The sequence below is a fragment of the Python bivittatus genome, unplaced genomic scaffold (genome assembly GCF_059951505.1).
Source record: "Python bivittatus isolate LINGU-HERP-01145 unplaced genomic scaffold, Pbiv_v1 ctg000980_np1212, whole genome shotgun sequence".
NCBI lineage: Eukaryota > Metazoa > Chordata > Lepidosauria > Squamata > Pythonidae > Python > Python bivittatus.
In genome coordinates this window covers 20,049,281-20,070,917 of record NW_028277125.1, presented here as the reverse complement: position 1 = coordinate 20,070,917, position 21,637 = coordinate 20,049,281, and the positions used below count along the sequence as shown (strand labels likewise).

General features: G+C 38.1%; 1 protein-coding gene across 6 annotated transcripts in view; it reads left to right on the top strand.

Annotated features, from left to right (window-relative positions):
* Positions 1–21,637, top strand: part of SCHIP1 (schwannomin interacting protein 1) — a 142,410-nt gene that overhangs the window by 83,519 nt on the left and 37,254 nt on the right. Inside the window, exon 1 of one of the 6 annotated variants that reach the window (XM_007432841.4) lies at positions 18,005–18,049. The exons of the other annotated variants lie outside the window; for them this stretch is intronic. Within the exon in view, the coding sequence (XP_007432903.1) occupies positions 18,020–18,049 (30 nt within the window). The 5' untranslated portion in view covers positions 18,005–18,019. Of the gene's footprint in view, positions 1–18,004; positions 18,050–21,637 lie in introns of those variants that run through there. 6 annotated transcript variants of the gene reach the window in all.

The window sequence follows — 21,637 nt, the reverse complement described above, 5'->3', positions numbered from 1 at the left end:
CCTCAGATGTTATATTTTGGGTTTCTACTCTGCAGAGAGAAAATGAGACTGAGAGGCAGTGATTTGTTCAAGCACCTAATTTCCCACTTCAGCTGATACAACTCAGAGACTTGTGCCAGGAGTTGCAAAACACCATTCAGCCTTGGGCAGCCTGGCTCAATTGTTTTTCCACTTGCCTACTCAATGATAATAATAATAGTAAGAAATGCAGCAACTCTTGCTGCAGTTTTTCTCAACACAAGATGGAAGGGCTCCAGTCTCTAAGTTCCATTTTGCCATGAAGTCTAGTTGCCCATCAAGTCTTTTCTGAATGTTAATACAGAAGTACAGTGGTACCTCGGGTTACGAACGTCTCTGTTAATGAACTTTTCAGGTTACGACCAGCTCCAGCCGCAAAAATTTACCTCGGTTTGCGAACTCCGCCTCGGGGCACGAACAGGATACACGGCCATTTTCCTTCCCGTGACACGGTCCGCGGCCATTTTTCTGCCCCTGACACGTGGTCCGCAGCCATTTTCCGCCCCTGACATGTCCGCGGCCATTTTTCTGCCCCTGACACGTGGTCTGCAGCCATTTTTCCGCCCCTGACACGTGGTCTGCGGCCATTTTTCCGCCCTTGACACGTGGTCTGCGGCCATTTTCCGCCCCTGAGACGTGGTCGTAGGGAGGGGGACTCTCCCTCCAAGCAATAGCCGCCTCCCTGTCCTCCACGCCAGAACAGATTAACGGTAATTACATTGAACCTTATGGGGAAATTTCCTTCAGGTTGCGACCAATTCGGGGTGCAACCAGAGTCACGGAACGAATTAAGTTCGTAAACCGAGGTTCCACTGTATTGAGAACATGTGGGAGAAATTTCTGCACTGGGACAAAAGATCCATCAAGCAGTCCTTATCTGAGGGCTTTGAATCATCTGTACCATCATCTACCCTTTTATTGCACTTTTTTTCTTCATCTAGCGAATGGAAGCTAAGCGCCTGAAGTAAACGCAGGAGAAGAGTAGATAAACCAGCTTATTTAAGAAAGAGCACGCAGAGTATTGAGCCAAAGAGAGCTCATCAAGGGAATTCTTTATTTTTAGAAGCGTGCAATTTTGGTAACAGGGGAATAAAGCAAACAAGAAAACATGTTGTCCTCCACACTGGAATATCACCTGTTGCAGGTTCATGTTTTGGTACATCCTTGAAACAATTTTTTTTTTTCCTACAGAACAAGGTAGTGACTGTGCAATGCATTCAAAACAGCTTTAGGCAGATTAGAATAAACTGTGGAAAAGTGTCTGATTGCTTTGTGGTTCCTATAAATTTAGTTGGAAGATGGAAATTTAGTTGGAAGATAATAATATATGGCAAAATTGATGTTTGTGATTTTGTATGAAATCTCTATATACAGAGACCATTCATTCATTCAATTTATATAGCTGTCCATCACACATTCATGACTCTGTTCCAGACTATGGACAGACAATATATGTATTTTTAATATATATAACATTATGTCATTTTTCTAACCCTGTGACTCAGAAAGACTTGAATATATAATGGCATAACTGATATTCTAAAAACTGGTGATTCAAAAGGTATGACTAATAATGGACCAGAATGCATAACAAAATGTGTTGTGTATTCCTGTCAGTAAGGGATAGGTGTTTTCAGGCCTCTCATAAATGACCAGCCAGTGACTAATTTATTACTATTTCTCATTATGGTAAATAAGATAGGAATATAAATGTCTGCCTTACTCGTAGAATAAATTGTGGATTAAGCTAAAAGTCCAGCAAGTAGATATATTTATTTAATATGAAAATGATCTAGTGGGGGAGCTCTTGGAGAATACCATTATTGCCAGATCTTTATGAGCTCAAATATTTAGGGATTGTATGCCTGAAAAATATCTGTAAACAACAAGGCTTACTCTTGGGTTAAAAGGTGCATGAAGCCTCTGATTAATAATATTCTTGTGGTGCCTTACCGGTTTGAAACCTGGAGCGCATTTATATACATATTGTGCCATCCATCCCCAAACTCATGCCCTTCAGCCATTTCTAATCACACCTCCCAGAATTTCTATCCTGATTAGAAATATTTTCAATTGAACATCGGACTGCATTATGTTTATATCCTATTGTGCATTTCAATCTAAATCCTTGAGGCAGTTAATAATGGCAAAAAGTGAGATTTAAAATGAAAGGAATAGAAGAAAAAAAATCAGCAAATTTAAGTCCATTAGGTTATATAATGAAATAATAGAAGTGTATAGCTGCAGGCCATTTGGAGTATGAGTTGCCCCATGAGGTGTATTCTTCATCAAGGCAATAGAAGACCTCTATCTTGTTTCTGCCTCTGGTGTTTTTAGAGAGATCATCCCAGCTGGAAAAAAATGGGAAATTTTGGACCATTAGGAAAGAATGTTATATCCTGACTTCTGGGGGAGCAGTGGTGGACTGAAGACAGCTCTGCAAGAGTGGAGCTGACAGCCACAGCGGAAAGAGGAGCCGGTGAATGTATCAACTCCTCAGAACCCCTCTCTGGATCAAGGAGAAGACTAGGATCATCCACAGATTTGCTCCATACAGAGGCTCGCCCATGAAGAGATTGCAAAAGAGGGATCTCTGGCAGCCAGAGCTCTGGGAGCCAGAGGAAAATCATCCTGCTTAAGCCGTGACTCAGCACCTTTAAACAGACACTGGGTTCGCCCACTTCCTCTTTATCTACCTTAGGAAATTGCTTGTTATTGGTCTTTTGGATGTTAAGAAGTTTCTGAAGGGCAAGTTTTACTATGCCAGAAAAACTTTCTTCTATCCTGGATGAAAGAAGTTTCATGTAAGTTTAAGGATTAAAAAGAAAACAATTTAATTTTTGGAAAACAGCAAAAGAGGGACTAGAAAGTTGATTTTGGGAAGTTAAGGGGCCAGACAGACTTGAAAAAATATTTCCTGTGGATTGTTTAAAATTTTATAAAAGTATATATGGAGATTTTGAAATTAACTGTAAGAAATCCTCCCATGGGAAAGTTTTGCTGATTGGAAAATAAACATATCATAAGAGGGGCCTTTGAAGATTGACTAGAGAAAACTAAGGATTACAATTAACAGAGAAGGAACCTATTAATTCAATGGAGCAATATTATCTGACTATAGAAGAAATTAAGGCTGTCTGGGAACAATGTACTCAGAAATTACTTTTAAGATTATCTGCCACTATAAAAATGGATCTAACAGAGGCTGCAGAAGAGGAACAGATTCTACTGGACAAAATAGAGCCTGAAGCTGACTTGAATGTGGATTTGAAATTGGATTTGAAAAAAATGCCAGACTACAAGAGTGATATGGAAAAAGATGATGAGGATTTGAAAACAGATTTAAAAATGACAGTTTATAAGAGTGATATGGAAAAAGATACCACAATGGATTTACAGATGCAACTGGCTGATGTTAATAACTAAAGGGGACATACAAATAATAAATCAGAAGACTGACTTGGGTAGCCTTCTTATCTTGCATTTACAAAAGAGACCTGTTAAACTACTAAAGCAGTTTCTGAGAGGAGACAAAAAGAAAATGATAAGAAATCAATTTGTGGGGTATTATCTGACTTGGATTAAAGACCAAGCTTTTTAAAAGTAAACGGAAGGATTAGAAAGTGAATTTATTTGATCAGGGTTAAAATATATATATTGTGGTTTCTGGTAGCTATTAATGGATTTTTTTTAAACCAGGACTGAATGACAAGGCTTTAAAGATTTGTTTATAAATGGGGAGAGATTTCTTTTGCTTTATTCTTCAGAGAATACAGAGAATTAAGTTGGAATACAAAATGAATTTATTTGATTAAGGTTAAAATATGTTGTTATTTCTGGTAGCTCTTAATGGACTTTTTTTGAATATGACTGAATGAGTTTTTGTAATTTGTTTATTGAAAAGAGATTAGATATGGGAAGAAGAGATTTTTTTATTATTGAAATACTAGAGAAGGTGTTAAGTTACTGAAGTTGTTTATAGTTGTCTGGAGGGAGAGGGGAGTCCTTTTTTTATATTTGTCCCTTATTTTTTTTTTTTTCCTTTTTTTTTCCTCTCTCTCTTTTTGCACTTTTTCTTTGCTTCACTTTTTATATTTCTCTTAGTTTGCATTATTTTTATCTTTGTATTTGTAAACTTTAATAAACTTATTACCCAAAAAAGGAAAGAATGTCATATTCCCATCAATTACCTGATGAAGTCAGCTACATCAGATACATCTGATGAAGTCAGCTGCAGTTCACAAAAGCTTATACCTTGCAATAATATTTGTTAGTCAGAAAAGGTGCTACCAGACTCCTGATTTTTTGTCACTATAAACTACCACAGCTCTCCTCCTACAATATTCCCATCACTACAGGATTTTATACCTGGCTCAAGGGTACGACATATAGTCCAGGAGAACTAAGTTAAAACAAAGCACACTAAAACCCCACTCTATGGTATGCTTAGCGAAGTTCTCAACCCTCTCTTTCCCAGCCCTATCCTAAAGGATCTCTCACTTAACTTAAAAATGACTTCAAGAGCCTCTCTAGAATGAGTTGATTCACTGGACCAAGGATGAATTAGGCTGAGCCTTTATCTTTTAAATGAATAGATCCATAAAAAGAATATTAATGTATTTCATTGCTAATCAAGAAACACCTATTATTGCTACTTCAAAACTAGTTTTGACATCAGAACAAAGAAGCTAGATGTTCCAAGTCTAGAATACTTGGAAGCTTCCTGGTCTGCTACATACTAAAAATCGGCTGAAACTCATGCATCATTATCATCATCATCATCATCATAACACTTTTATTTAATTGATCATGTTGATTTTGAATAATGTATATTTGCAGTATGTTATACATTGAATATTATTTCAAATAACGTGTTATATTCTAAACAAATGCAATTTAAAACTAGGTAGATTCAAGACGGGACATTCCGAGGAAACCAAGAAAATGGCATTCTTTCTCCAGGCCTCACCAGAGCAGCTGTTTTGAGATGATCCAGCAGTTTTCTAAAACAGACTTTCTAGAAAAGGGAAAGGTTTACAGTGTTCCAGAAGATATATGGATTTACTTTAGGAAAATTCCCAACTACCTCCAAAATGGCCAAATTAGCCTAGTTCACTTCAAGAGAGGAATGTTCCACAGTTCCTTGGAATGTTTTATCTACAAAGGTAGAATATTTTGCACTATTTAAAATTTATCTTGGCAGCAGGTTAGACCACATGGCAGATTTTGCCCTAGCTTGGAAACTGAACAGGATCCAACCTGACGGACTTCCAGAGGATGGGAACTCCCCAGGGTACTAAGGCTATAGATTGAAAATATCCTAGATGAAGATGATGGCAAACCTCTGTCATTGTTGCCAAACAAACTATTTGAATGTGTCCATGAAGTCAGCAGGAATCAACCTGAGTTCAAAGAAGGCTTCGTAATGGTTAGTTGGTTGGTTTACTTATTTGCTTGTTTGTCTTATTATTTGAAACTATAATAATCGAACTGGTTTTTTTATCTCAAACGGATGAACCCATTCAGAGTTGGTAGACATCTTTTTTTTTTCAATTATGCATAGGCTGATTTTTTAAAAGGTAGAAGCTGAGCTTGCTCTTTATAATTAGAAAGAAATTATTGTCATAAATTACTGCTGATATCAGGTCTTGGGCTTTAGTGTCTGTCTCATCTTGTCTTTATTCCATAGTTATGGAAGATGATTTCTGATACATGGCACATGCTCTACTATTCCTATCTGAATAATATTTAAAGGGAACTAATTTCTCTTGAGATTAACCTCGTGTAAAAATGTTTCTACTGTATAGGCATTTAATAATAGATGCATGTTAGTCACGTTCATTCAAGCTATAACCTTTTTTTTTCCTTTCAGTAGCTTAGAGGATTACTGTTAAAAGTCAAAGAAATTCCTGAAATACCAGGATAGGGTGTAACAGTGAGCCTGCAGGCAGTGAAACATTTCAGCCAGCTTGTTGAATTCAAAGCATGTAGGAATTTAAGCACTGGAAAGGTGTTATTTGTACTCATCACAGAAGAAGGAAGAGATAAGAATATTTTGACCTCTTTTTAAGGAAGGCTGACTTCCTAGGTGCTTTATCATGCAGTTGTGTTTGACAGTTTTCTATTTTGCACTCACACATACGTACCCACACAAATGTATTCATATAGAAATCTTTCTATATCTACATATGCTCATCTGTCTGTTCCTTGATACAATCCAGGTAATTACTGTGGCATGGAGAACGTTTCTTCATTCTTGGGAGGGGTATCAACTGTGACCATTTCTGGAGCACACTGAAATGTCCCAGGAAATCCATGTGCTTGCCACCTATTAGTACAGTGGAACCTTGGGTTACGAACGCTTCTGTTAACGAATTTTTTGGGTTACAACCAGCTCCGGCCGCAAAATTTTGCTTCAGTTTGCGAACTCCACCTCGGGGTACGAACAGGATACGCGGCCATTTTTCCTCCCATGACACAGTCTGCAGCTATTTTTCCGCCCGACACGTGGTCCTCGGCCATTTTTCCACCCCTGATACGTGGTCCGCAGCCATTTTCCGCCCCTGACATGTGGTCCGCGGCCATTTTTCCGCCCCTGACACGTGGTCCGCAGCCATTTTCCGCCCCTGACACGTGGACCGCAGCCATTTTCCGCCCCTGACACATGGTTGTAGGGAGGGGGACTCTCCCTCCAAGCAATAGCCGCCTCCCTGTCCTCCACGCCAGAATGGATTAACAGTAATTACATTGAACCTTATGGGGAAATTTCCTTCGGGTTGCGACCAATTCGAGTTGCAACCAGAGTCACGGAACGAATTAAGTTCGTAAACCGAGTTTCCACTGTATATTATAATGCTGTCTACAGAAATTGTTGTTGAAGATCCTTTGAGAGCTATAATTGGATCAAAACATGGCACTGGGGTTTTATTGGCTCTAAAAGATCAATCAGAGGTGCAGTTGAAGGTGCTGGCTGTGGTCTTGAAAGTCTTAAATGACTTAGGTGCTAAGTACATAAAAACTATGTGCTCCTGCAGGAAATCAACTATACCTTACAATCTGAGGCCACTCTGGTATCTCAATGATCACCCTTATTTTGAAGAACCATCTGAAATTCATTTGGCCCGTAAGGTGAAGGTTTGACTTTTTTGCATGATTTTTGCTAGCTTTATTTAGTAAGCTTTCTACAGTATTTGGCTCTCAACTATCTGGATTGATATTCTAAACATATACAGTATTGTACTTTGAAACCTTGGCTTTAAATGGATGTTATATCTCTTATTTGTTTTCTTTTTTATTTTCTTTTTTTCTTTTTTCTTTTTGTTTTTGGTGCATTGGCTACTTTTTTAGTAGAAAAAAATAAACAGTCATGATGGGGTTTTCATTGTATCAGTTGTACTGATTCAGATTCAAGAGATATAGGAAATGACATGGAGCTCTTCTAAAGCTGAGTCTTCCCAAGATTCATAGTTGAGCAAGACAAAGATGTTGACTGCAAAATTTGGGATTTTGGGATATCCCGGTGAGAAGAAGAAAGAGGAAAGGATATAGATTTATGATTAACAATTCTAACTGGTAATTGGAGAACTCTATCCAAAGTGGACAAATGCTAAAATAATAGAATAGAACGAGTATCCATTGTTCTTTTTTTTTTTTCCTATCCTTGCATTCTCTGTGCTCAAAAACATCATCTCAAAAGAGAGAAAAATGCAATAGAACCAAGGAGTTCTCCTACCAAAGAGAAAACCACACCCCTGCCAACACTGGCAGGGCAAGCTATTATATATAAACAGAGAGAAAACCCCACTCCCTTCTAGCACTGAAGATGTTACCTAGTCGGATAACAAAACTTCTGCAAGAAAACAACCAACCTCAGAGAATACCAAGGACTCCACAGTTCAACCCTGAGCTACATATATTATCTTCTGTAAATGCTGCTTTAACATTGGAGCAGTGAAAGACAACTTCAGGCTGATGGTTGAATGAGGAACAGACCAATGTACAGCTCAAACAAGAAATGTTAGTTACCTTAAAAGAAGCTAAATCCTCCATTGCCTCTTGGTTGCTCCAGGGAAGGAAAGGAATATTAATGAACTTGAGCATTGTTGCTCTCCATGTGTCACAGCAGCTGATCCTTGGATGGGCAGCTGTTTTGAAAGTTATATGCACGCACAACCATGTCACTCCGTTGGTGGTCCTAGTGCAAGTACTGCCTGTAGATGTACGTACATGTGCACATAGCACGTGGCAGCCTTCTAATGGCTGTTATAATGCTTTGGCTTATGTTAACACACTTTGTGAAGCATCTCAGTGTGAAGTATTATTGTTTTAATATAAAATGATCCAACCCCTTAAAACAGTTTTTCTCAATTCCTATCTCCACATTTTGACTAGGAGTGATGAGAGTTGGCTTCTATCATATCTGGAACCAAGGCTTAACACTTTTTTTAAGGTTATTTTGTCCACAACCAAGCACTGTAAAGAGCCAGGAAATAATAGCATGGCATGAGAAGGAAGATTTTTCCAGTCAATTGTGTATGTTGCTTTTTACTTTTTAAAAAGCTTATCCGATGTATTAGCCATTTTGTTGATGTACACATCTTATTTCTTTTGTTCATGCCAAAACTGAATGGAAATCCTATGTTTGATATGTGCAGCATGATTTCCGGAAGCTTTAGGACTTGCAAAAAGAGGAATTATGAACTCAGGAATTCAGTGGTGCTGGTAAAATAGGCTTATGAAAAGCAATTTCTAAGATGTTTTAGTGTCATGGATATATCCTTGTTTCTTTTTATCCTGAGAGCATAATTTTGAAAGAAAGTATATTATACCAATTTCACTGTATTTTTTCAAAATAAAACACAAAGAGGCTAACTAGTTTGTGTGTAGATGCAGAAAAGAAGTGTAGTATGAATATGAATTTCTAAAAAAGGAAGTCCTAAAAATACAATTGCAAACAATTCCAGCAAAGGAAAAAAGGGGAATTCCAGCAAAGAAAAGAATGGAATAAGCCAGTACACCTGCTCCAAAAATGTAATGGAAATCTGAAACACAAAAAGTTATTGGGGGTAGAAAGAGGGACAGGTCAAGTGAGAAAAGTACCTCCAGAAGACACAGATTTCTAAGGCTAAAGTTAGGAAAACTAAAGCAAAGAGTTGAAATTGCATGGAAAGAACAATTTAAAAAAAAAATTCAGGGAGCTCCAGGACCTTGCAAACAAATAAATGAAGAGAAGAGAAGATATGAACTATAGAATTCAAGCTTGATAGAAACATTGCAAAGGAATAGCTATTGACTCTGAAAGAGTTTGAATCTCTAGGGGTAGATGCATTTCATCAGAGACTACTGAAGGAACTTGCTGATGGCCTGGTCAATTCTGTTTGAGAAACCTACAGAATCCATGTTTTATCAGATGACAGGAGGAGGGCAAATGCTCCTATCTTTAAAAACAGTGAAAGAAAGCATCCAGGGAATCACAGACACCTGGGAAGACTTTACAGCAAGAGGACTGAATTGAAAACAATTCAGGAACTTGTAATATCAGCATGGATTTATTAAGAATAAGTCTTATCAAACTAATATTATTTCATTTTTTAAAAAAGTGTTAACTTGTGAGAATGTTGAGGTCACACTATATCTTGATTTGAGCAAACATCTGATATTTGTATGGAACATATAGCCCCCCCCCAAAATGTACCAAGAGTGTCCATCAATGGTTTATCATTAAAATGGACTGAAGTATTAACTGAGATGGTCTTGGAACTCTCCAACAATTTCATAAATGACTGGGTAAAGAGGTGGAAGGAACATTGATCAAATCTGTAGATAACACAAACTGTGTTAGCTAATGGCATCTGAGACAAAAATAAATTTCAAAATGATATTGAAAGATTAAGAAGCAAGCTGAAAATAAAGGGAGGAAATTGAACAGAAAAATGCTAAGTTATGTACTTAGGAAAAATACACTGAGAGCATAAAGTACAAGATAGGGGATATATGATTTGATAACAGTACCTGAGAAGAAAAGATTTTGGAACAGTAGTTAATCACAAGCTGAATATGAATCAAAAGTGTGATATGACTGTTAAAAAGACAAATGTAATTTTGGGCGGCATAAGCATGTGATAAGGGAAGGACCATCTGTACAATTTAATTATTTGGATGAGAATATTTGTGAATAAATTATAGAAAATCTGCAAGGAAAAGCACTTCACCACAGGCCAATCAATCAATTAAAGAAACAAGCAAACAAACAAATTCTGGAGAAAAGAAACTAGTTTAAGTGATAGAAATCAACCTGCATTCTCTGTCCTAACTCTCATCCTGGGATATGGTTACATCATATCAGTGGAACTCAGAGCCTGGAAGCACTATAACATGAGGGGTTTAGAGCCATAAATTCTTTGCTTGATTCTTAGATAGGTAGGCAGACTTCCACAAACGGACAGAAAAGTTGTTAAAATACTGCACAGGTATTCCAGAGTATTTATTTACTGATATAAACCTATCTTGGGAATTGATAACAATGTTTGACATAGACATACCCTTCACCCTATTCCCTTTCAGAGTGAGCAACATTTTACAGAGTGAAGGAGTAAGAGATAGTAGGCCCAAGAAATTAAAGGTTGGTTAAGAAAAAGAAAATATTGCTAAAAGTAGTTTATTCAAATACCATAAACTGTAATTCTTTATCTCTTCTTATCCTTCTTATCCTTGCAGATCAAACTTGCTTCCACCGTACCCATGGCTTTTGTTCTTTAAACTTCTCATCTCTATCTTTTTCAGGTTCTCTTCAACTGCATCCAAACACATTTTTCTGATTTTTCTCTTCTTCTCAACGTACTCATCCTTCCTTGTTTTATATCTTTTGCCATTTATATTGTTGTTGTTGTTGTTTAGTCGTTAAGTCGTGTCCGACTCTTCGTGACCCCATGAACCATATTGCGCCAGGCCTTCCTGTCCTTCACTGCCTCCCTGAGTTTGCTCAGTTTCATGCTCATTGCTTCAGTGATGCTATCTAACCATCTCATCCTCTGCCGTCCTCTTCTCCTTTTTATCATTTATCATTTATTTATTTATTATTTATTATTTTATTTATATTGCTTTAACTATATTTTATGATTATTATTTTTGTAACTGAACCAGAGTAGCAACTTGTACATTTTCCAAATAAAGAAATTAGTTTATTCCAAATAAATAAAAAGCTGGATTCCTGCACTGATTACAATTTTATTAGGATTATGAAAAAGTGTGTGAGTGTGTGTGTGTTTCTCTCACACATATGCCTTTATATAATCTCTCATGTTATCTAATCTCTTCATGACACATATGTCATAAACAATCCTAATGAAATTACTCCTTTCTTCACAAATTATTGTTATATTAACAGCCAAAATGACTCAGAGCTGTTTCACACTGTACAAATTGCTCAGAGCTGTGACCAGAGCTTTGCCAGGTACACCTTTGGTGTAAAAAGCAAAAGAACAGCCCATATAACAGCTGATTCCTTTTAAAATGGGCTGATTTTCTTTCTGCAGAAGTATTTGTAAGGATCATAAAACTGTGGCGCCACAACCTACTTGCATGTAGAACTCATAGTTCTCAAGGAAATGTAGCCTTCTTGACAGGAAAAACTCTCCCACCCTTATTAAATAGCTATGAATACAACTGTATAATGGCTGTTCAAAAAATTGTTGGTCAGTGATGAACCCAATAAATGAACAATTTCATTAGAATTAGCACTTTTCATGCAACACTGCAAACATTTTTTTCTTATTTCTGTCCATTTCTACAGTACGTGTATCTCTGTGTCTATCTTCCTCATCCTTTCACTGTTATATTCTCCAAGATCTAAGGGAACTGTTGAGAGCTTCTCTTCTTTGGCCATTGCAAAGAGAAATATGGAATTATTGAAGAAATAATTCAGATGGAAGATCTAGTTTTAGTTGTAGCGGTGAGTCAAGGGAGACAATTTCTTTCCTTGGAAATATTCAAGAAAAGACTGAAAGGGGAGCTAAAATAAAAGTTTTAGGTATATGTTATTCTGGTTTAAGACTTTCCCCTAATTTAATAATATAGCTCACAGGCATTAAAAACTGTTCTGGACTTTAAACCATTTTAAAAGCACTGCAATTATTTATTGTGCATGCTGACTAGAAAAATAAGCATGTGTTCAGTAATTCCTAAGTGAGCTCTGAAAAGCTATTCCCCTCCTCTGCCTTCAATTTAATTAAAAAAAAAAATGAAAGAGCTTTTTAAAAACCAAACTGGGAAACACAAGCTGTTTCCCACTTTCTGGTGTAACGGGACAATTTCTTGTAAATAAAGCAGAACATGGGGTTGGTGCTTACAGGAAAGGGTTGACAGGATGACAACTGGGAAAATCCTTTGGCTAAAGGAAAGTCTCCCTGGATTGAAACTTGACTCCTGGTTACCTCAAGGGCACACATCCACATTGCTGGCAATAATATGGAAGAGGTCTTCTGGGAGGTTTTTTCCAACCTTCCAGTCTAATCTACAGCTTGAGGATTTTCTGGTGTCTCTCATCCAACTACTCACCATCTCCAACTTTGCTTAACTTTCAGATTAGCCAAGATCAACTATGTGCTTCCACCTGCTGTGAAAATATATTATTGCTACAAAATGTAGAGGGAAGAGGGAATTGCCTTGAGGAACAGGAGGAAGAGCCACTACCAAAGAAATGGCCAGATAAAAGAGGACTGAGTCTGGGGCAGGAATGTAACCTGAGTAAACATCTCAGTCAAGATCCTCCCTAGTTCTCATGAAGATAAAGGGGAGAGCACATTCAGACTTGCAAGATTCTGTTAGTATAGCTTTACAATAAAAGTAGTACTGATCTGCATGACATTGGATTCCTAGCCTGATCTACCTTGAAGAGCTGACACATTGTTTTGATAATTGTTATCAGATGCATTGATATAATTGTCTCCTCATCCTTAATAGTTTGTTGAAAGATAGCCAATAAAATCATGGCTAAAATAAGATTTCAACCAGTAACCATCTTCATTTGGCTGACCAAGTGCTGCAGGCCACCACCTAGTGGTCAAACTGAAAATATAATTATTTGTGGAGGCCTTGGTGCTCTCTGAGCTTGGTTGTTGATCACAGACGTTTCCTTACCCAACTAGTAACATTATCAGTGCTTGTGAGTGTGGGGTTTGCTCCCTATTTATATACAGTAGCTTGCTGTGCCAGTATTGGTGGGGGTGTGGTTTTCTCCTTGGTGGTTCCTTGATTAGAGGATTGTTTTCTGCTTGATTGTTTGTCTGGTGTTAATCCCTACTTATCTGGGTGTAAGCTGCTGGAGAGGATGTGCTCTGGTCTTTTTGTTTCCTTCTTAGTTTTCTTATTGTCTTTTTTGAATGGTGTGTAAATGTGGTTTTTCTCTATGTGTCTGTTGATGGCTGATGTGTCTGAGCGCGAAGCTTCCAGGAATTCCCTAGCGTTTTTGGATTTGAAACTATGTTGAAACTATCCAATTCAACTACCAGTTGAAACTATGATTGAGTCTGTCCGTGTGTTGTGAGATTAACGAATTTTCATCGTGTCTTCTGACTGCTAGTTGGTATTCATGGATGTACTCTGCTAGTCTTCTGCCTGTCTGTCCTACATAGTGGCTGTTATAGTCCTTACACTTTATGTTGTAGATGACTCCTGTTTTTTCTTCTTGGGCTACTGGGTCTTTTGGTTTATTTAAGAAGTTTTGGAGAGCTTTAGTTGGTTTGTGTGCTGCCGTGATGCTGTGTCTGTTGTTTGTTTCTGATGTATGGCAGTGTTATTCTTTTCATAGCTTGTGTTGGTTGTGCTGTAGTGGGTTGAGTGGTCAGATACTTTTTGATAAAGTTGCATGAGTATCCATTTTGTTTGAAGATGTTGCATAAGTGGTCTGTTTCCTTTTTCTGGTATTCTGGGTTGCTGCAGTGCATTTGTGCTTGTCTGAATAATGTTATTACACAGCTCCTCTTGTGGGAAGTTGGGTTGTTATTTTGGTAATGGAACACTTGGTTAGTATGGTTGTTTTTTGATAAACTTGTGTTTCTAATTTGCTGTCATTTCCTCTGCTCATGTGGATATCCAGGAAGGGTAGAGTGTTGTTGTTCTCCACTTGTGAATTTTATTCCTTTGAAGATGTTGATTGTTTCATGTGTTTTCTCTAGTTGTTCTTTTTTTATTGTGATGAAGATGTCATCTACATATCAGATCTATACTTTGTATGTGTGGGAGTGCTAACGTTTCTAGATGCTGCATTACAATCTCTGCTATGAGTCCTGAGAATGGTGATCCCATGAGTGTTCCTCTGATTTGTTGGTATATGTATCCATCAAACTGAAAATAGGTAGCTGAGGGTGATGAGATCCATGATTCTGGCTATTTTGATTTTAGTGTATTTGGCTAGGTTGGGTGTGCTGTGTAGTACTGGTGCCATGGATTCTTTCACAAGTCTTCTTTCATAAGTCACAGCAGTATCACCTTGGGTACAATTCAGTGTAATTCACCCAACCATTCATTGTGTTGAAGGTGTTGTCAGGTGACCACTAGAGAATGGCTTCAGACTGGCAGCTGTTGGCTCCTTTAGGCTGGTGATGGCATGCTTCTTTCTCTCTGGTCCTCCAAGGCATATTGGGCTTTCCTTGGGGCAAAGATGGGCTAGTTCCTTCAAACCAGGCTCTCGGGTACCAGCATGTATCTAAACATTAATAGCAGTTTGCAATTCAAAGTGAAACTTGGTGGTCTTCATTCCTCCTGTCCTAATTGAAGAGGAAAAGACTGTATTCCAATTTGTTATTTGGCTAGATTGATAATCAAAATACTCGGTAGAGTCATCAAAATCAATTTCATTGTAATAAATCTTGGTTCTCCTTTCTGATAATTTCCATAAATTGAGTATATATCAGAAACTACTTTGGTTTTTAACTATGTTTTTTATGGATTGTTGTGAGCTGCCTAGAGTCATGTGAGATAGGCAGCCAAATAAGTCTTATAAAGAGAGAGAGAGAGAGAGAGAACCAACCAACCAACTAACCAACCAACCAACCCACCCCCACTTGGTTCAGCCCCAATAACAGTTGGCTGGCTTTCCTTCTGTTGCTCCATGATGCACCCCTTCTCCCTATTGTTGGGCTGCTTTGTAGACTTAGCATTATTCTTAACTAAAGAATATACAAACATAAGCAGTGCCCTGGCCTATCTAGTCCAGCTGTCTATTCTCCCAGTGGCCAACTAACTACACAAGGGAAGCCACTAGTCTCCTAGCAGATGGCCTTCAGAAGCAGTAATATGGTCATCAAGGCTAATAGCCATTGATCCCCATGACTTCCATGAATTGGTTCAATCGTTTTTTGAAAGCAGCCAGGTTGGTAGCCAGCACCACATATCGTGGTAGCAAATTCCAAAGTTTGATTATATGTTGGGCAAAAAAAAATTTCCTTTTGTTTCTCCTGATTCTTCCAGGATTCAGTTTCATTGGGTTGCCTCTGGTTCTGCTATTTTGGGAAGGGGAAAATAGCTTCTCCTTGTCCATTTTATCCACATCATGCATAATTTTGTGCACCTCAATCATGCCCCTTTTCATTTCGCCTCAAGCCCCAAACCTTTCCTCATAGGGAAGCTGCTCCAGCCCCTTGATCATCTTAGTTGACCTCCTTCGAACCTTCTCTAGCTCCACTTTATCCCTTTTAAGTCAAGTCATCCGTGTGGCAACCAGAACTGCACACAATATTCCTGATGCAACTTGTGTTCAAAAGCAGCCAAACCACATCTAATGGGAAAGAACTACACAGCGGACCAGCAGAATGAGATAATGGCTTGTGCAACTCCCCTTCGTGCACTTATCAGCTCCCATTTGGGCTGTCACTTCTATGAATTAATCCAGATCTCTGAGCCAAGGACTGTTCTCTTGTCCTTCACCTGCCACCTCTCCTAGGCCAAACAGCTGATCTCACAGCAACACTGCCACTGATGGACAGTTTTTGGGTTTTGGGGGGGGGGTGCCAGTTGGGGACATTAAGAAGTTGGATCTCCCTGCACAGGGGAAAAGAGGCCATTGGGATTAGTAATTGGGTAACAAAATCTCTGATAGTTTAGTTTTCTACTGGTTCACTAGAGGGAAGAAAGCTGTGAGGAAGAGCCCTAGTTAGTCAAAAACTGGAAACTTGACCTTTTAGTCTCCTCTTGATTATATTGTAGGATTGTGCCAACCAGAGAGCTATTATGTTAATGTATATAGTGCTTAAACATAATTTAGCTTAATCTCCACACCGGCTCCATGACTCTATAAAAGCCAGCCTCTGCTTCTCTTTCTAGTCCATTCTACCTGACCTGAGAGTGCTGTGGTTGCTATGTTTTGTCTTAAAAATAAGGAATGTAGAGAAATGAACTGTAGCTTAGTAAAATGAAATATCCCTAAACACATTTAACTATTTTTTTCAGCTAATATTGTACATTTCATAAACAATGTTCATTTTTTCTAAAAAAAATCCTTAGAAAAAAAGAACTAAAAGACAAACATTAAGGATGTTTCCAAAATGTTTTGAGTTACAGTAGATCAGCTCTCACAAGTTCCAGTGTACATCTGGGAAACTCTGGATTCAGTCTTATTTAGGGAGCTGATCTATTTCTTTCCCTCTTAGAGTAATTGGATGGCCATGGATGTATACAAGGCTTCTCTGAAGGTATGCTAGTCTCTGGAAAGAAACCATTTAACTATTTCTTCTCAACAAAGATACATTCAGAGCTAAAGAAAAAGATACCGGTGTTTCTTAAAGTAAAGAGCAGGGAGGCCCAGGTTCACCTCCACCCTCATCCACAGAAGCCCACTGGATGACTTTGGGCCAGTCACTTTATCTCAGCCCAATTTACCTGACAGGGTGTTGTGGTGGGGAAAAATAGGAGGATGGCACACTGTGTAAGGTTGGGATATAAAATGAATAAATAAATAAGAGCTGGTTTTGGGAAGCCAATATTACTTAATTGTAATTGATACCATGAGTCTAGCAAGAGAGCAAAACTCAAATTTAATTTGTTTTACTGGGGTAAAAACTAATTTTTCTTTTAGGTAAATACTGAACCTCTACAATAGAAAGGTTTGTCTTAAAATTCAGTAATGCAAGTTCTTCCTATCTAATCTTTGCATGTGGGAGGTTGTCTGACATTCCAAGTCATCTCCCTTTTGGGTAAATACAGCTAAGGGGCACACACAAGGAGATCAATAGCAGTGCGTCCTGGGGTGGCGTCAGACCGTTTTGAAAAGAGTTTACCAACTCTGGTTGTTAATTAGAAACGGTTAATCTCATGGTTTTAGAAATTAGTAGCGACACATCTCCAACATGTGAATCTGATTTTAGTGAGTTGCACGGTTTTCCTGATTTTAAAATTTCATTTTCGTTATAATTAAAAAAAAAAAAGTTATCAGAGCAGCCTTTTGGTATTTTCTTGAGATGGCTGACTGCAAAAGTTATTAGAATGTAGGAGTTGTGCGTTCACGTATGATTGGAAGTGTACTCATCAAGAAACATGACTGCAGGGAAAATAGTGTTAGCAGTGCCTTCAATTGCCTTATTCCTTTCCTCTTCCTTTTTAATGAGGACTAGAATATTTCCACTGTCAACTGCCCTCATAAAGCACCAGAAGATCACGCTTGCGTCACGCCGATCTTTTCCTTTGTGCCTGTAACATAATTGGCTGATTGTGCTAGCAGCGAGGGAGCTGCTGCCCCCTCCTTCCCCCCCAGAACAGCCTTGGCTACCTATTACTAAGCCTCGTTGCTGGTTCCCTGAGAGGAACCGCTCTGCTGTACTGCTGCTCGCTAGCTGAGGCAGGGCCATTGCGCAGGTTGAAACGGCAGAAGCAGCATCCATTTTAATCTGCGGGAAGCTCCTCGCTTTAGGAAGCCATCCTCTTCTTCAAACCCTGCAGGGTTTTCCGGGTGCAGCTTTGGTGAACGGTCCCTGCTCTTCGTGTCGGCTTTTCTGGATGATGCACTGAGATGGTACACCAGGAAAACTGTTCTTATCAGGTAAGAAGGGAATCTCTTTCGCCGTCATCTTCCATCACCCCCCTCGGATGAGATAGAGAAGAGGCCTGCCTTTTTTTTTCAAGGAACCAAGTTGCTTCTTCTCAGCTTCTGCAAAATTGGGTAGCTTTCCTTTTTTTTTAAGCTTATGTTTTCTTGTTCTCTTTTCAGCGCAGCTGCTGTGGGTATGATGGAAGGCGGGGGAAACACAATCCATATTTTTCTTTAAGGTAGTCGGTGGTTAAGTATCTGTTGCTAAATCGGTATCTGTGTGCCTGCTTCAAGTGAATGAAAACAACTCTGGACAAAATTGTAATTAGTCTGCATCCTAATTGCATTAGTGTTGAAAAGCCCTATATATTTCAGTTTGTACCATGTAAGAGATGATGATATTAGGGGTGTGGAGGATGTTTAGAGAAAATGGTTAACTGGTGGAAAATAAGTGTTGTTAAAGTATGTCTGTAATAGAAATATTACATTCCAGCTCTCTTTACACTTGTCAAGGGTCCATATATGTGTGTTTTAAAACCAGTGAGATATAGGCAAATATACTGCATCAATCTTAACCATGTATTGTTATTCGTCTTTAAAATCAAGATGCTGTGTTTTGTTTACAGTACTTACATTTACTTTTTAGTTACTGACCACAGGGGGAAGGAGTTACTTGCTTCTTTTCTAAAGAAGATTACTACTGGTTTTCATAATGTGCCTTATATGCATAGATACTTTGAAAAACAAAACCTATAAAATGTACGTACCATACAGGTTTGACAAATGATATTCTACCATTTTATATCTTTTTGCACAGGGACTTTTCATGACTCCAGTAGGAGTTATTGAGCTGTATTGTGTTTAGATTGTGTGTAATTAGGAGGAGGTATCAAGGATCAGTGGTGTGAAGAATTTGTCATTGAAGCAATATATAACACCAACCAAAACTCAGATTTTTTCATTCCTAATGAGCAGTTTCCTGTGGTGTATTTACAGTGAAATACTTAAATAGTTTTAGCAGAAGTGTTAGTCTATATATTGCTACTCCCTCTTTTTAAAATGTATTTTATGTTTCAGGTTGTTTAGAGAAATGAGCCAACTGTAGGGGAAGCTATCAGAATGGAGAAGAAAAGTTGATGTAGGAAAAATCTGATATTATACTTTATTTAAAAAGATACATCCCTGTATATAATCATTTAGGTGGAAATGCAAAAATGTAATGTTATTTAAGAACAGTGTAGAGATAAACAACAACTGGCTTTTTATTTTTTAATAAATACCCTAGCTGGGTCACAAAGAATTCTTCTAGAGCCATATTTTGTAATCTGGTTGGTGTTAAAGGTCATCTTTTGTCTTTTGAAAAAGAACTCAGTTCTTTAGCGAATTTGATTAGCAGAAGGTACACTGAGCACCATCAGAGATATTAGAGTGAACAGCTTTTTACATAGTTTGGTATTTAAACTTTGGGTGCCTGGCATAATGAAGTTGGGGTGGATTATAACTTGTGTGTTAACAGATAAAATCTTTGTAATAAACAGAGTTACTTTAAAAAGAACATGGGGGTAACACAGCGTTATTAACCAAAGGCAAAAACAGAGTTGATAGATGTTATCCTGAGAACCTATTTTTAACCCAGCTGTGATACAGAATCAAGATTTTAGGGTCCAATTGGAAAATAATATGATTAGATTAGGCAAGGCAAGCAGTGAAATGCTGCTGCTTTCAGTGGGTAAAGGAAAATCTCAAAAGCTGCTATCACTATGGGTACATAATAAATGCCTTGTTTGCATCATCAAGTTCATTCAGAGATTTCTAGGTGCATTGAGTCAACAGCTATGTGCTATTAAAATACAGTGCTCCACCCCTTTTGCAGATAAGCTATTTAAATGGTAGATTCTTTATTTTTGATGTAGAACCAAAAATTAGTAAGGACATTTCCACACTTTGGTTTTCCTCCATATGTCACCATAATCCATGAATTGTGGCTTAATAACCAAGAGTGAACAAATCCCTTGACAATGTAACAACTATTTGCTTCCGTTTTGCCCTTTTCTATGTGCCAAATGGTCAAACAAGCCAGAAATGAGAGAAAACTGTATGAAGTCCAAACCTGAGATTGTTTTATTCTTTGAACAAACAAGGATTAGTAAACCAGCTTTGAACCTGAACCTTGCTATTGGCTTGTAAGTCATTAGCCTAGGTTCTTTTTTCACTCAAAACTCTCCCTCTTCAGGTAGAGGGGAAAAAAGTCTACATGGACCAGTACATTGCCTATGCACATTCTGGTTTATTAAGCTAGGATTCATGGTTTTCTTTGGATTATTCTGATGTTTTAAAAGGAATGGGAAATTAAGGCGCAGCAAAACAAAGCCCAGTCTCCAGCTTGCATCCTTACTTACAAGATTGCTCTGAGTTCACAGAAGCCCCCTCAGCTTTCTTAGAATTTTTTTTAAAAATTAATTAATTAATTAAAAAATGATAGATAGCTGCAGCCCAATGTTTTGCTTTGATGTCTGCCTTCCCAGAAAAAAAGATAAGGGAAACAGAGAGCTAGAGTGGATGATAGGAAACAGAATTCATCCGTTTTACTTCTGGTACATGTCTTGTGACAGTCTGATCACCATGGCACTCATTTTGCAAATACACCACCTCCGCCCCAGGGCAGCCATTTTGTATAAGCACCTCTGAAATGCTTGCCACATTCATAGGTACAAAACAGACCCCAAACAATTGCCTCTTCCTCTGACCAGAGACTTATGCAACTATGAAAAGAGGGAACACTAGAACTAGGATAAACCAATAGAAAGCAGTGCTTCAAACATACGTAGTAAGTTTAGGAGAGTGGTTCTGAGTTATCCCTTGAACATTAGAACCAGTTTGGTATGTATTATAGCTCCAAAATGTATTTGACTGCTGGAAATGAACATTTTAAGTCCTGTTGAATTTTTGTTTGTTTATCTGCTTTTGGCAAGCAGAGATGAGAAAGGAGATCAATACCAATGCATAAATTCAGCTTAAAATGAGGATTCTTATGTGCCTTAAAATGCAGCCTTCTTTTCTTTGTTTAGAAGTGTTGCTCCTGCGCTCCTCTGAATTTTGAATGAGTGTGCTAGCAGAACTAGAAATTTAGAGATTCTGTTTACTGATGTATCAGTTCAAGTACAAATTTATCTACCAATATTATACAGAATCTAGATTTCTGGACCAAAGTCAGTTTGTAAAATCACTATACTATTAGTGGTTTTATTATAGCCTATGAATGGTAGCTAATGAATTATGACAATGACATTCCAACAAATCTGGAAAGAACCAAATTGAAGAAGGCTAGACACATGCTAGCAAATTAGCTGGGTTCATGCTTTAGACCAAGCCAGAGGTAGGCAACAGGTGCACTGCAAGCAGTCCCAAAGCCATCTCTGACCTCTAATCAGTTTCAACAGGAAACAGGTTAAAAACTGGAAGGTAAGACCTAAAATACCCTATAAATTGTTTATAAACAAAAATTCCCATCCTAAAATCCAACTCTATAAAAAGTGGGGTGGCTGAAGGTTATGGTTCTCATACCCATTGTGATTCTGTTCCCAGCCATGAAAGTACTCC